We start from the raw sequence: 16,768 nt of genomic DNA, 5'->3' as shown, positions 1-16,768 counted from the left end.
CCACCAAGTATAAACAACTAATATAAATATTTAACAATCATTAAGAGCACTAGTACCCAAGAAGAAAGCCTGGGATTCATAGCAACTCCTGTTCAATAAACTATATAATACATGATAAGAAGTTGAGATAAGAATACCTGAGCACCGCTTCATTTCCTTTCCTCACTGTAGTCTCATCAATTGCTCCATTCGCAACCTAAAAGAAAATCACATGTCATTTAACAGATAAAAAGACAAAACATGCAGTGCAGATGTTCTAGGAGACTATATAACTGGAAAATAACTTACAGCAATAAAGTAAGGCAACAATTGTCCATTAGCATCACATACAGCAAAATACTTCTGGTGCTTTTGCATAACCTGGAGGCATGGTGCACAATGGTTAGCTTCTATTTTCAATATTCTTTAAAACTTTCCGGCTTTTATATATGTAATAATTGATAATAATCCAAGCAGTACAATCCAGAAGAAATTAAATTTAAAGATCCACAAATATCACTAGTCTGGTTTAATTTTGATATTGGCGTTAATTGTGATATTTTCAGTCAGGGCTATTTTGATCATTTTATTACTGTCGTAGGTAGCATTTGGCACTCCAACAAAACAAAATGAACAGACTTATGAATAATGGGAGGCACCTCATCGGGTGTTTTTCTTGTAAATCATATTTTCAGTTCTTGACTAAGTCCCCTGACAGAGATGGTTTCCTTTCATATAAACCCATTTGGAAATTCCAAGCTCGACCTAAGGTTAAATCTTTTTGTCTGGACTACTGTTCTAAATAGGATTAACACTAATTACATGCCACAAAAGCGCAGACCTCTCAGAACTTTGTCTACTAACGTGTGCAATGTGCTGTTCTAGTTTGGAAGCTGACAATCATTTTTTTTCAGTTCTCTCCTGCAAATTTTCTCTGGAACAAACTGGTTGGGATTTTTTTTGAGAGTTGGGTCTGCCCTAAGAACTTGAATCAATTTCTCCTTAAATTAGAGGGTTTGACTCACATAAAGAAGCTAAAATTCTGTGGCAGTGCTCTGTCTTTGGCTGTAAAGGAATGCTAGAACTTTGGAAGGCACTTTGTCATTACTAGATAACATTAGGGACAGGGTTACTTTCTTGGCTTGTATGTGGTGCTCTGCTCGCGGACTATTTAGAGGTGTTTCTCTGTTAAACATGCAGAGAGATTGGCACGCTTTGTTACATAACTCAATCTCACAGTTTCTAGGCGTTTCTTTTGTATTTTCTAGTGAGGATGTCTTGTCCTCTATCTTTGTACTTTTCTTCTCTTAATGAAATTTCTTTTCCTATTAAAAAAAAGACACACTTGCACAATTTAGATACGACAAAGGACAAAGAATAACAAGCAAAGAGCAAATTTTGGATACTGCAACATCGGTTAATTAAATAGAAATAAGAATGCAGAAATCATCCATTTGAAGTACTTCATGAAGACTTGCCCCTACATGCAGTCTTTGATATGAAAACACAATTTTAATTGGTTTAATGATCAACAGGGAAAAGGATATCCAACAAAATTGACGAAGCAAAACTGAAGCGCTCACCATAGTCAAAAGATCTTTCGGAAGATGTAAGAAGGTTTCTTTAAACTTTCCAAGCACTGGAACAGGTGCCTCAACAAGATTTACAACCTAAGATTAGATGTAAACGGAAATTCTTAAAATGCACATATGTGACAATATTGAGAAAAGGGAACATGCAAATCTTACCTCGTCAAGCAAACCTTTTGGAATAAGAATTTGGCCATTGACACTTTCTGCTAATGCATTAGATTGCTCAAAAATAATTTTCTTGCGGTCCTACCAATTAAATATACCAATCTTATTATATAGGTATATAAGTATGTATTTGTTATAGTAACAAACTTATTTATTCATACCTCAGCTGCAACATTGATTCCTGCATTTTTCATTGCAACTGAATATGATTCTGCACTTTCTACCTGCAAATTAAGTACAGTAGTTTTATTTTATATAAAAGAAGAAATTCATTAAGGCAACAGAAGATGATTACAAAGAGTTTGGAGGGTAAGAGATCCACCTTAAAAAAGAAAAAGAAAAAGAAAGAAAACAATAGAGAACAAAGAAAAGTAAAGTATGGAAGCTGTTAAATAAACACACACACACAAGCATATATATCGACAGAAATTGACAGCCTGGATATAGTAATGTAAATATATTTCTTAGGAATATGCTGATCGTCACCTACTGAAGGTATCAAAAGATCATTGACATGAATAAAATCTGATTAGAATTACCAAAAAATGATTTGCTTAGGTCTAAATGTAAACAAAAAAACTCCAAAAAAATAGATTTTCTACAACCACCACCACCAAAGCATTTCCCCACTAGCTGGGGTTGGCTACAATGATCAAACAACACCACTGTGTTCTGTCAAAATCCAATTCTTCAAAGAGGCTGTTGGTAATTTCAGTAACTATATTAATAGTATCATGTTGGTTATGTAAATAGGGTATTCAGTATCGTGTTGATTATGTAAATAGGGTAGTCAAAATCAAGTAATGATAGTAATTAGGATACTAGTGATATCTGTATTTATTACTCTTTAGCTATATAATCTAGATATAGTTGTGTAATTGAAGCACACCGATTTCATCAAACTCTCATTTTCTCCTACCATAACAAAAGCCATTTAGATTTTAAATCCTTTCTAAAGGTTTAACTTAGAGTTTTTCTCGGTCTTCCTCTACTCTAATTATTGGGCTATCCTCCATTTGATCAACCCTACTATTTGTGGCTTCTATTGGCCTTCTTCACAGGAGTTAAAATCCAAACCATCTTAGGTGAGATTCTACCGTCTTTATCTCAATAGGGGCCACTCCTAATTTCACTCTAATACATTCATTCCATATCTTAACTTTTCTTGGAGACCATTGTAAAGATGTGAAATGAAATCATTCATGCGTCTTCAACTAACAGCTCAAACTATTGGGATACTAGTTTATGACATGGCATTAGAGCCTATAACCAAATGGTCTAGAGTTTCATTATTGCATCCCCCCATTCCTCTAATAAAAATGGAATTTAAGCACAAGTTAGATGGGTCTGTGCATTGCCCATACTTCAAGCTCAAAGGACTCTTAAGTAAATGGACATAATATAAAATCATTTACATGTCTTCACCTAATAACTCAATCTTTCAGAATAGTAGGTTTATGACAATGTTACGATTCAATTGTAAGGTATGAAACTTGGAGTCCCACATCGGAGTATGGGATTTATATGGACTTTGCGTTCTCCTACCTTACAAGCTAGCTTTTGGGATGAGGCTTTTCCAAGATTCGTATCAGATAACCACTTATCCAACACAACAGTCACCTCTGCAACACTTATCTTATGCTGTTGTTGACACTTTATTGCCCAACTTTCCGTACCATAAAGCATCGTTTGAAGTTCAGAGGCACCATTCTATCACAAATAACACCTGAAGCATTCCTCCATTTCATCCACCCAAGCTTGAATCCTATGATTTACATCTCCCTCTATTAAAAAAACAAATTTTCTAAAAAGATTTAATTACCTGAGACAACACGCTTCATGCATATAACTGGCAAGATCATATATCAGTATAAGAAGTGGATTCTTTTTGTAACAGTTTTCTAACCAGTTAAATCATATCATTTTATGCTTTATGCTTTTGTGTCTCATATTTATTAAGTACTTTTCATAAATTTGAAATTTAATACTTGTCTATTAAAATTTTGAAAATTTTCAATTTTAATAAATATTTATTAATCTATACATATTCTTTTAATAACAATATTTTTTGTACACAAAATATATTATTTCTCAATTTAATGAAAAGAGTCATGTGTCAAATTCTCTTATCGTTAGTCATATTTCACAGATATCTTTCCTTATTCATGTCAGATTTTACTATTCTCTCTTCATTAAGTAATCTTGAACCATCGAATTAAAATGGAGTCAATGGTACGAATTAATGTAAGAGTTTTACTCAACACAAACGACACAGACACATTGTTTTTTCAAAGAAATATGTTGTCTCAAACATGCATCACACTAAAAACCATAAAATTGAAAACAGCAAGAAGGCTAAAGAATAGAACATTGATTGAAACACACTTATTTTCCATTTATCAAAATAAATAATTTAGGTTCAGGCATGCACCTGAACAGCGGCTGAAGAAGTATTACGAAGACCACAAGACAAGTTTCCACTGCATAATATAAACAAAACATGGTAAGTGTTATTCACGTATCAGATAATAAAAAGGAAACTGATAAACGAAAAAGAATTTATCGTAATTGGGTGCCATAAGGCCTTGGAATAAGTGGACAAGATATTATCGTTTCTCTAGTTTTATTCTTTGATCTGTTTACTGCTTTTGGTTGTTTAGACGGAAATCTTATGCCTCACTGCCTCATAATATTCCTGTTTCTAATAAAGTCTTCTTTTATAAAAATAAAGATATTGTGTGAAGTGCAAACAAGAGTATAAAGTTACACTCTTTCATTAATGGGAATAGGCTAGACACATCAATTATATGATGTAGTTAATGCACAGTCTTTAGATATTACTACCATGATATCGTCAAAAAAATAAATAACTCTGATAGATGACTTCCATTTAAAAAAAACAAAATATTCTTTTTGAAACAGAATGAGAAAATAAAATTCAAATATTTTATTTATATAGAATTGATAGAAAGGAAAATCCAAGTATTTTCGAAGTTCATATCTTACAAAAAGTATTTCTTAGAATTAGACCATTTGCCAGAATATTTTCAACTTCCAAAATCACCACAAGACAAGGAAACAGTTCTATAGTTCTATTGGAGAGTATATAATCTCCAATTTCTATTGGAGAATATATACTCTCCAATAAGTTATTTTGAAATGGTGCCTACGGAGCAAAAGGATAAAAGTCCAGTAGTATGAACACATACTTTCGACAGAATATCCAAAGAGAATACATTACCTCGTCACCCCAGCAAACATAAATGGGACTGCTACATCTCCATGCAGGGCTAAAATCCAACGGATAGGCCTGCTAAACATCACCTATATATTCAAAGTATGAAAACATATGTTAGGTATCCAGTTATTTCCTTTACTCCAAAATAAGGCCACAAGATAGCGGATATGTTTTTCAATTATCTAAAACTTCATGGGACAAAGGATAGATTCTTTTTCCAATGTTTCATCTAGTGGTCAGAAAGCCAGATTTCTGAAAGATTCTTGCAAATAAAACAGAGAAAAAATGACTGTATTTAGTTTCTTTTCATCCAAACAGGTTAGAACATTCACTCCCTTTCCCTGCATGTAGTATGATTATTATACTATTAGCTGTACTACAGCTTTACTTTTAAGTGTAAATATCACGGACAAAGCATTATAAATATAGCTATTATGGAAGTATAAGAAATAACTGTTGAGAAATAATTTTGATTACGATCTTAGGTCAACTGTAATTATTAGTTCCAGTAATTTGCACAATCGTCTCCTCTATTGATGTCCTAATTGTTTGTGCGCCTTCCTTTCACTACCAACTTAAGCTTTTGGGAAAGTTGGTTTAGAACAAAGGCTATCTTAACTTTTGTTTTATAATATCACTACTGATAGCATCACATTGCCTACAACAACACATTTAAAATCCAGTGTACCTGAGAATTCCAACGCATTGTCTTTGGAAATGAAATTTTAGCAATAGTAGCAGGCAAATCTTCAGACAAAACCTAGTAAGAGAAGAATAAATCAACAGCAATAGCATTTTTCTTACAAAGAGTGTAAGAAGCACAAAGAAATAAATCATACAAGACAGGATCGGTGTAAGATTCACATCTCAAAACTCTTGTATCGTATCATAAAACTGTGGTCAGAAAATGTCCTTGTGTCAATCTAAAGTTAATTAGCCTGGAATTTCCTTTTCGATAATTGTATATTAGATGAAAAATAATCAGAACGATAATGCATATTTATAATGACATTGACATTATCTACAAATGTACACAGAAATTATATATATTTTTGCTAACAAGTACATATTATAAATTGTGGTAATAAGACATTAATCAACATCAGTCTTCTAATTTTAATATAGGTAACTAACTGGAGATAAGCACACAAATCATTAATCAAATCAGCTAGCCTTATCTACACTCCATTGTGTTTATACTTCTTCTAAAACCCGTTTTTAAGACTATCAAGTTCATAAAGCACTTTCAGTGAAATCAAGAGTCTTCATTTGATGAAGAGCTCAGTTGACTCTAAACCACTTTTAAATCATGTTGTTAGGATATGTATTAGTATATTGGCTTCAATATTTGGTCTAGGATTTAAAGGTTCAAACATGTAACTTTAAGAAACAGACCCACATTTGCAATATTATACTGATTTTTCTAATGAACCCACTATCAAGAGAATATAAACAAACATAAAAGGGCGAGATTATAAAAATAAAGCAGAATAGAAAACCTCCAAAGCATGTCTTGAAGTCTCCTTTATAAGAGCATAAACATATTCTGTTTTCCCTGCAATTTCAAGAAAGTGCATTGAAGTACCCTATTAAAGGAGTGGGATTCTGGCAGTGACATATTAACCAGAAAATTTATGAGTTATACAAAATTAAATTACAGTGCTTGAAAATCAAGTTAAAAGTTCAAGCATGCTCTGGTAGCAAAAATATAATTTCTACCAAAGCAGCAGCTGAAAACGGATCAAGTCACTCTTTTTTCTGCAGGAAAAACTAGTGGCTATATAACTCAGAATTTTTTTTTTCTTGGATACACGAAGAATGTAACGGGTGAAAAAAGTACAAAATATGATGATCAGAAATCCTCCATAAGCTGCCAACAATGTAAAACATAGTTATGGCCTGATAATCAGCTGCATTTGGAAATAACAGTACGTGATTGTATTTTATCTTAGCTATTTATTATTTTTAATAATTTTTTTTCCTGGTTGCCAGTAGCATACAATGAAAACCAAAAATAAAACAAAATAATAAGTTAATGAGTAGGACAAGAAGAAACACAATTAAACCCACACAACAAGTGTTTTGCCTCCGGATACTCACCATCAACCTTTCTGTATATCAAGTCCAGTGGAACAGAGTATCTACGGGAAAAACCCTCTATGGCCTGACATGAAAAAACTAAATTAGGCAGCATTTCTTGAACCTTAATTCAGGACAAAAGAAAAATCTTAAGTATTGTGAAACCTTTGTTGGATTTCCTTCATGATCAAATGCTTTTGAAACAGGAGGACCTCGAACCTCAACCTCCATTTCTGCTTGCTTTGTGAAAAGATTTTCAACAGTAACCTGTAATGATACAACCGGGAACAGATATGATTGCTATCATTTCTTACATGAACATTTCTAAAAATTGAAAATTCTATGATGTATGCATTGCATAACTGCACATAACTTTCAATTCTAGAACATATGATTCCGTATATTAATCCTAAGTAGGAACTAAAGCAAATTTCTTCACATAAGATATTTTTTACATAAAATATAGATTATAATGAGAGAAAACCTTAAGAGGGTCCGTAAAACTAGGGTAAGGAAAGAAGGATTACGCGTTCTCCCAAAAAAAGCAAAAAAAAGAAAAGAAACAACAAAGAAACTTTAAAATATCAAGAATGCAAGAAAGCTGTCCAATCTCTGCATATGAGAAATGACAACTCCCTTAAAATAGATATGAGCAAAACACCAAAGAGAAGCCATAAACAAAATCCTATGCCCATGGCAAATTTAGGTGCAACATAACACCCCTAAAAGTATATAGACTTTATTGGTACAAATAAAGTAAATGCTTAATGGTAGAACTTATCTTTTTATTAAAAAGAAATAGATAAGAAACTTTATTGGAGAAAAGAAAAGAAGGACATATACAAAAAAGTCACGATAAAATATCCTTCTAAAAGAAACCAAAAAAGGGGAAAACCAAAAAAAAAAAAAAAAACAAAAACAATATCAAGTAAGCAGAGATAAAAAAGTTCTGTATGTCAAACAAAGAAACCCCAGTAAAATAGCTGTTTGCTGAGCACAATAAAGATTCCAATACAACCTTATATGAATATGATACGAACTTGGGAGAGATTCACCCAAAAAACTAGCTTGTAAGGTAGGAGAGCCCAATGTCCATATAAATCCCACACCAGAACCTTATATTTCCAGTGTGGAGCTTTAAAGAACCATTTTAACCCAAAAGTTTAAGTTGTTGAATGAGGTTACATTAATGATTTTATATTTCTCTAACACATCCTCAGAGAGAATCGAAGAAAAGACGAGAAGAGCAGAGAGAGAAAGCTAAAATATTATATTCTTGACCTAATTAAAAGGAGGCACTGTACAATACATATATAGAGCTGTAGATGGACAACTCAGCAAGAAAAGAAATGTTCTAGAATATGTACAGCTCATCCTATTCTAACAGATAAAATTGCAAAGAATATAATTACAATAATATCCCTAATACATCCCCTCACATGAAAGCTCATTAGGCTTAAAAGGTGGATGATGCATCAAGTATATCCTACATATGCTAAGAATCTCCACAATATTTAATTATTTTATTAATTGAATGGGGATGGTAAGGATCGAATTCATAACCACTTAGTCATGTCGGCTCTAATATCATGTAAAGAATCATTTCAACATAAAAGCTTAAGTTGTTGCGTGAAGCTACATTAATAGTTTTATATTTCTCTAACTGGAACTCCAAGTCCCACACCTTACAACTAGATCATAACATCCCACCACTCTCCGCAGCCCCGGCGCCCATGCGACTTGGCTTGGCACCAGTTTTTTACTAGTCTTGCGCGAACACTACAATGCCAATGTCACCCCTCACGCCACTCGATTACAACTGGGAGACAAAGAGAAAGCTCTGATACCAATTAATCGAATCTTGGGAGACCTCGCCCTAAAAGTTAGCTCGTAAGGTGGAAGAGTCCAAAGTTCATATAAATCCTACACTAGAACCTTATTTTCCAATGTGGGAATCCAAGTCAGATACCTTACAACTGGATCGTAACAGAATATCACTAAGAGGAAATGGCCTTTCTATAAACATCAAGACTCTTACTCTCATATACTAGTATATGATGCTAGCAAGATAATTTACCATCTGTTTCAAACTCAACTATGTCATAAGTGTGAAGCCTATGTATCTATAACAAGCAATTTGTGTTAATTCTATTATGTATTGCAGTCCAAACAAAAGTCCTGGACCTTAGAAGGAACTTTGGATTTCCAAATGGATTTGTGAAAAGGAAACTTTGAATGCTGGGGGATGAGTTACCACTTGGAAGTTGGAATAGGAATTTGAAAGAAAAAACTCCACAGTAATCTAATGTCTAAATTATCCTATCACAGCTTATATACCTTACTGTAGAGAGTACTAAAAAATTGCTCCCCATGAAACCCTGATATGCGAGGGTAGAGGTGAGGAAAATCCTTCTACACAACCCTATCCTTGCATTTTGGCAAAGAGGCTCTTGTTTACTGGATTCGAACTCGAACCCGTAACATCCAATCACATAAAAGCAATTTTACCACTACTCTTGACTCGCCCTCTCTCTTAATGTAGAGTGTACTACAAGAGACAAAATTCCTAACATTTAAACAATTTTGTAAGATATCAAATTTCTTTTTCCTTGTCTGCGCACGTGAGTAACAAATGGGAATCCATCATTTTTATTTATTTTGTTCTTTTGTTCTTTTTATTTTATTTTATTTTTCTTGTGATAAATAAGGAAATCCAACATTGAACTATTAAAAATATTCCATAAGAATGCAGAAAATAACAGCTTCATCCCAGAAACAATTATTACAAAAATGTAAAGCATCTAGAAACAAGAATTTTGCATCAAAAATAAAGTTTATTCACGCACCACTAATCTACGTGGGGTGCCAAAAACTTGCACTTCCCCATGCTTTAGCCTCTGCCGTTCAAGTAATTGCAACATTAAATCTCTCAGCTACAATAACCAGCAGAATAAAATCAATATTGAACGATGACGGAGAATACTAATATTTTAATTTTAAAAAAATAATGGGGGATATAAGAATGAAGATCTTGTGAATGATTGAAAAAAGTTTATGTGACAAAAAGAGAAAGAAGACACTTGAAATCCAAAACAGAAAATTGAAAAAAGGGGAAAATGTATTTGTCAATAGAAGAGAAGTCCCACAAGCAATAAATTGGAGGTAAAAAATTTCATTAATTTTTTTTTTGAGTATCTAAAATTTCATTATTTTAATCAGATGAAAAAGTTATACTTGCTTGCATGCATCAACAACATCTTGAGGTGGCATCTCCTCAGTTCCAATTTCAAGAACAAATGCTCTTGAATGATCATGCACCTGTAACCAAAGAAAGGATAGAATTTTACACTAATTGATAAATAAATTCACACACAATAATCAATAAATAAAGTCGTATACAAGTTAAACATGAACACGATTCATCTTTAAAAATAATATAATTCTTATTGTCAATATTTTACTTGAGGGAGGAATAGCTCATAAATCTTGTCTATAAGTTTGTGTTGAATTAAAAGTCAAACAAACTACATCCAACAATTGTAACTGTTGAGAAATATAGTCCCACATTGGTTGTATGGGCAACTAATGTGAGGTTTATAAGGCCTTGGGCACTCCCACCCTTTGAGCTAGCTTTTGGGGTGGTGTATCCCAAAGTTCTTAACATGGTATCAGAGCGTTCGAAATCTCACCGCCTTTGTAGTGGAATTTCCACATGTAGGTGGGCTTGTATGTTATCCACCCTTCAAGCCCAGTGGGCTCTCGTGTGAGGGGGCGTGTTGAGAAATATAGTCTCACATTGGTTGTATGGGCAACTAATGTGAGGTTTATAAGGCCTTGAGCACTCCCACCCTTTGAGCTAGCTTTTGGGGTGATGACCTTAAGGTTCTTAACAGTAACATCAAATCCAAGATGCCAATGTTCTTTGAAGCAAGGATACCTGTAAATGGTTAAAACATTGCTATTGGATATGTCAGGAAGTCAGTATTGCTAAGCTTCCAATTCGTCCCAAACTCACAATATCAATCCAGGAAGCATTGGGCTATTTTCTAAAAAAAAAATTATGATTCTGAGCATAGTTTGGGGCAATGTTTAAGATGGCTTTATATTGCTTGAACTCACCTGTAACATCCTCATAGCTTTCTTTATTCCTTATTCTGATTGAAAGAACTACATTAGTTATTGCCCTTTCAACAGACCATCCAAAACGTAAACAGTCTAATAGTAACCTGCATCCTCTTTATACTTTTCTTAGTTATGAATGTTGTTTTTCGTAGCTGTTTACCTTTGTTTTGAGTTTTTCCTCTATTTCCATTCCAAAAACCACAAGTGAAGCTCTATCCAATCCAGGCTAGCACCAAGCAATGAGCAATCATAAATTAGACATCTACCCAACATTTTAATGGCACATAGGATCTGGTTTCTAAACTGGTTGGCAAATTTACACTTGGCTGTTGGTGGGTGTTTACTGAATTACAGTCAAAGTTGGTCCCATGGTTCCATTAATCAATCACAATCTTTGTTTGGGTTGAAGCAGTCTCCTCAAGCCAGGTTTAAATGCTTCAAAACTATAGTTCAAGCCTTTGCAGCAGTAGTAGTAAACTAAAACTTGACCTAGATTAGTAGTATAATTAGATTTAGTTCTTTGTATTATAACACAGTAAACAATTTAGTACAATCCCTCTGTTTGGGATAAAGGTGTTATTGATGTTAATGTTGAAACAATTTAGTATAATCCCTCTGTTTTCAGGTACACCGAAAGACACAAAACCATTACCTATGTATGTATCTAGAAGAAATATTTCTGTTTGTAAAACCTTAAACACCATCATCAAATATTCACCAAATTTTGTAAAGATGCTAACAGTACAATCATGTTTCATCTATTGATATAGTGATTTTGATCTCCAAGAAGTTCATTCCTACCAAAAAATCTAATTAAATCAGCATTAATATCATATCAACTGTTTCCAATCATGCAGCCATGACTTAAATATCACCAGAAGAAAGCCACAAAAGAACTGCATTATTTGTTGTTAGAGGATTTTTGTGATAAATATGTTAAAATTGCTTTGCTAGTATTAATTCATGTCAAGCATCAATTCTTGTAAAAGCTTAAGCTATTAGATGAAAACCCAAGAATAGTTTCATATCACTGACATAAACCTCATGCCAATAGCCCTTTGGGCTTGCAGCATTCCTTGTGCAAAAATTTAATCGTAAAGTGTGAAAGAAGAAAAGATTGATGAAATGCAAATAAAACTGTTTGGATTGAGTTCCAAACAGACTGCTACCTGTAACTATCTCTTAACAGTTTCTAACATATAACTATCTCTAACAGTTTCTAACAGAATTAGTTCAGATTCTAGATCTACTTCTGTACTATAAATATTCAACTCACTGCACAAACAAAACGGGAGAATGTATTTTCAGTTTCAGGGTTTACGGTACTCTGTTTTGTTGTAAATATGAAAAATATTTGTACTAATTTGTTTCTTTTATCAGCCCGATTGTTTCCTTTATAAGTCAAATTGTATTCTAGGATTTGGGTTTAGTTCTTTAGACCCATTAGCTTCTCTATAAATAAGTACCCATTGTATGTTTCCTACACAATAGATTAATAATATTTCAGTTTGTTCTTTTCAACTGTTTTCTCTCTCTTCACACACATTCTCACTTTCTCTCAACTCTCTCTTCGTATTTCCTTGTTTTTCACACTAGTTGTCAATAGCAGTTAGCGGCCGGTAGCGGTCGACCCCGAAAACGGTATAGCGGTGTAGCGGTATTACGGCTACGGTGAAGTATTAATTCCACATATATTATACTAACAGTCAAGAAACGAGGCAATACCGCTTTTAGTATTAATGCTCAAACATAAGAAGTCACACAAAATCAAACACATAATTCCACAATCAATGTCAAATACAAGGAACAAAAAGGAAGGATCCAAAATTAAACACAATTGAACAATAAAATTGTCAAATAGTCAAGTACAAGAAGTGAACTAATAAAGAAAATCATCATCGTCTCCGGATTCTCCATCAAATTCCAACGTGGGAGTGGGGTAGCGGGTAGAGGTATTGCTGCTACGCTATGCCGCTACCTTCCGTTACGGCCAATGTCGCGTAGCGTCGCGGTTTGTAGCGGCCGACCGCCGCTACTCGCTACGGTAGCGGTTTAGCGGCCCGTAACCTAATTCACACATACATTTTCTACAAGCAGAAAAAGCATATCCAAAGCAAAACAACTGCCTAAATACTAGCAATATCAAAATTTAAGCCAAGATAAAGTGACTCGATTGATCCACATGTGCAAACTTACCTTTTCACATGCAACCTCCACAACTTCTTTTGGCAAATCAAAATGATCAGTTTCAGAGATGGAGCCAAGGGGGAAGCCAAGCATCTCCCTAGTCTTCAACCAAAGTTGTGCACACTGGCGAGCTAAACTGAAAAAAACCAAGATGAAGGAAAAGATAATGAAATGCAAAAATCCAAGAGAAGGGATCGTAAGTGCTGACAAAATAAATAATATACTAATGTAATCAAAAGTATATGAAAATCCTTAAACAACCTCAAAGAAATACCAGATCAAAAGAGTTACTTTGTATAGAGATGCCCAAACTTGATGATTGTTAGGCTCCGTTTGTGAGTGTATTATATTAGAGAATTAGGTGGAGCAGCACAAATATGTTAGGAAGCCACCTATTACTAAGGTGTATATTAGGAAGGAGCACAGAGTATCCAGGTTTTTCAGGGAGGGAATGGTTGATGTAACAGATTGCAATAGAGCCAATCAAGGGGAACTGAGATCTAAAGAGAGGGAATAGTTAAGTAATAGATTGCCAGTGAGGCAATCAAGGGGAATTGGGAGGGAAAGTTTGATCTGTACGCACATAAAAAGGAGAGGGAAGAAGCTAGGTGGTGAAGTGTAGAAGAGTGAGGAAGAGTGCAGAGTCTCTCGAATATCCTGTTTAACCTATTTCCGATTCAGTTCTTCATCTTCCATTGTAAATCCACCATGCACATACTAATATCAAATGTTGTTAAAACGTAGAGTCTATGAAAAAACGGTAGGGGTGAGCAAAAACGTAAAATCGCAAAACGTAAACGAAACGTAAAAGTTTACTAACGTATTAAAAATAAAATATATATCCAACATATATAATACCAAAACCCACAAACATGTTTATTTTATAAGAATGTCAATTTTAATCTTTGTTTTAATTTATATAGAATAATTTTAATATATTAATTATATAAGTTATTAAATTTAAGCTAATTAATGACTAAAAATATATATAATTTTTTTATTATTACGTGTTTTATATATATATATATATATATATATATATATATATATATATATATATTTGAACTATGCAAAAACAAATCCATATTACGTTTCGACATTACGTTTGAACCGTTTCGACTCAAAACCCGTTTCAACTACCGTTTTGACTCGATTTTGGTCATAAAAACATAGACACGGTCCATTTTTACGTTTCGACACTACGTTTTTACAACACTGCTAATATCACACTAATATCAGTATCAACAGAAGAATATTACAATAGATAGTGTGATTTGATCCCGTTTCCACGAAAATCGTTAAAGCCCAGATAATAAATCACCAAAGACACACTAACATAGTAATACTATCTTTCAATCAATGTTATTAATTTTAAAGACAAGACAAATTTTAAAGACAAGAGAAATGGCTTAATGTTATGGAATCCTGTATTTCCAAATCTGATTGACATGTGAGGAAAGTTTTGCACTAGGAAACTTGACAAAAATGTCAAGAACAGAATTGCATAACAATTTAATGTCCAAAACCTGCTATCAGAAAACCAAGACAGACTAAAAGAGCATCAGTATGCTTCTGTACTCACAGTTCCAAATTTTCAAAAACCTTTATTCTGGAAACTGATGCTTCCAGTAAAGGGTTGGGGGCTGGTCTGTCACAAGAAGGGAGGCCAGTGATTTTATTCAGTCAAGGGTTCTGATTTCAGAAGAGTGAAGGGAAAAGAGAGACAGGACTCTAGAATATCCTGGTATGAGATAACAATTCTCTGTTACCATCATTTTATTGTATCTCTTCATCTTTGAGCTTGTATCCCATTGATACAGGTTCAAAGGTAGAGGAATTTTATCAATAATATTATGTTTTCTTTCCTAAATTCTGATCCATTTTTATTACAATTGCACAAGAATACCACAGATTGTCATGTTAAAGATAAGAGCTGAGAACACAATATTACCAATGTACCCAACTTTTGATTTGAGAGATTTTCACAGGACAATATCATGATAAATCTCAAGGAATAATTCTCAATCATGATTAAGATTTTATCAAACTATCGAAGTAATGCAATTACAAAGAGCTCCTTAATGTACTCGAGTTACCAGTTGGGCAACAAGCATTACCTACGCATGCGACCAAAATATCGAGCGCGCTCTGTTACTCCAACAAAGCCTCTAGAGTCTAAGATATTAAAAGCATGAGATGTTTTCAGAAGCTGATCATACCTAGCATGCAGTAATAAAACATCCATCAGAAATAAAGACAGCGAAGAAACATAAAGCATTTTGAACAGCCGATAAGGGTAAGAATAACAGAAAAATAAAATGCCATAAACATACGCAGGGATTGCAAGGCCTGAAGAAAGTAAACAACGAGCTTCCTCCTCAAAGAAATCAAAATGTTTTTGGACACGATCAACACTGGCATGCTCCAAGTAATATGCACTCATTTCCTTTCTAGAATACAAAAAACAAAATATTATCACCATAAACAGACAATGCAGTCAAGATTAGCACAACACAAATAAGAGACCCATAGCATTAAGAATTTAAGAGTGAATACCCTTTTTGGTCCTCAACAAATTTTACGATGCCCGTTTTAGTCCCTAGCAAATAAAAAGGTCCATCGTGGTCCCTAAAAAATTCAAAATGGACTCATTTTAGTCATTTTAGGGACTAATATGGATCTTTTTTGAATTTGTGAGGGACCACAATTCTAAATGGGTCTATTTTGAATTTCTTAGGGACCACGATGGGCCTTTTTATTTGCTAGGGACTAAAACGGGCATCGTAAAATTTGCTGAGGACCAAAAAAGGTATATACTCAGAATTTAATGAAAGTTCTGCAACTACAGACCATGCCCTAAAGATGTTGAGATTTGCATATCATAACAATCATTTCAATTGACATCATTATGTGACATAACAAGCTTCATATTGAAATATCATATAATTGAGCATTACTTCAAATTTCAAGCTTTCACAAATGGAGATATAATAAAATGAACCAAATCAACTGCAACAAAGTGTATGAGCAGCGCAAAACAGATATGGAACAAAAAAACACATTTTGCACATTAAAGTAAAAATCACGTGTTAAGAACATCATTCTTGGAAGCTTGAGTGTGACAGTTGTTTAAATGTGATATTTTTTATTTATAAAAATACATAGTTATCAATGACAGGTAGGAAAACTATTACAAGGGAGGAGGATAAGATATCCTCATAAATGCAGAAACAAGAAGAAAACAGGCCTTAAAACCTATTCCTTAGCTAGCCATTGGGTGTACCATCACACCAAATATTCTTGGGTGATAGAAAATTATATTATAGGATATCCCAGTGAACATATTTATAATTTAGGATAGACAAACTACTAGAATGGTTAATAAAGTCAACATAGCAAATTTAAC

The 16,768-nt window shown here is 33.6% G+C and overlaps 1 protein-coding gene across 4 annotated transcripts in view; it reads right to left on the bottom strand.

The window, feature by feature from the left end:
* The window catches only part of LOC133316538 (glycine--tRNA ligase, chloroplastic/mitochondrial 2), a 42,599-nt gene that overhangs the window by 13,319 nt on the left and 12,512 nt on the right, over positions 1 to 16,768 (bottom strand). For all 4 annotated transcript variants that reach the window (XM_061518291.1, XM_061518292.1, XM_061518294.1 and 1 more), the window contains 16 exons: positions 15,696 to 15,812; positions 15,480 to 15,581; positions 13,372 to 13,498; positions 10,288 to 10,371; positions 9,900 to 9,986; positions 7,219 to 7,320; positions 7,075 to 7,138; positions 6,474 to 6,529; positions 5,663 to 5,734; positions 4,978 to 5,060; positions 4,168 to 4,216; positions 1,898 to 1,960; positions 1,728 to 1,817; positions 1,563 to 1,649; positions 289 to 360; positions 138 to 196 (listed from right to left, as the gene is read on the bottom strand). In XM_061518291.1, the coding sequence (XP_061374275.1) occupies positions 138 to 196; positions 289 to 360; positions 1,563 to 1,649; positions 1,728 to 1,817; positions 1,898 to 1,960; positions 4,168 to 4,216; positions 4,978 to 5,060; positions 5,663 to 5,734; positions 6,474 to 6,529; positions 7,075 to 7,138; positions 7,219 to 7,320; positions 9,900 to 9,986; positions 10,288 to 10,371; positions 13,372 to 13,498; positions 15,480 to 15,581; positions 15,696 to 15,812 (1,314 nt within the window). The remainder of the gene's footprint in view (positions 1 to 137; positions 197 to 288; positions 361 to 1,562; positions 1,650 to 1,727; positions 1,818 to 1,897; positions 1,961 to 4,167; positions 4,217 to 4,977; positions 5,061 to 5,662; positions 5,735 to 6,473; positions 6,530 to 7,074; positions 7,139 to 7,218; positions 7,321 to 9,899; positions 9,987 to 10,287; positions 10,372 to 13,371; positions 13,499 to 15,479; positions 15,582 to 15,695; positions 15,813 to 16,768) is intronic.

This window comes from Gastrolobium bilobum, unplaced genomic scaffold (assembly GCF_033153095.1).
Source record: "Gastrolobium bilobum isolate Gb01-03AN ecotype WA unplaced genomic scaffold, APGP_CSIRO_Gbil_v1 utg2361, whole genome shotgun sequence".
Taxonomy (NCBI): domain Eukaryota; kingdom Viridiplantae; phylum Streptophyta; class Magnoliopsida; order Fabales; family Fabaceae; genus Gastrolobium; species Gastrolobium bilobum.
Note: the sequence above shows the minus strand (reverse complement) of the source record. Positions and strands in the feature narration are given on the sequence as shown.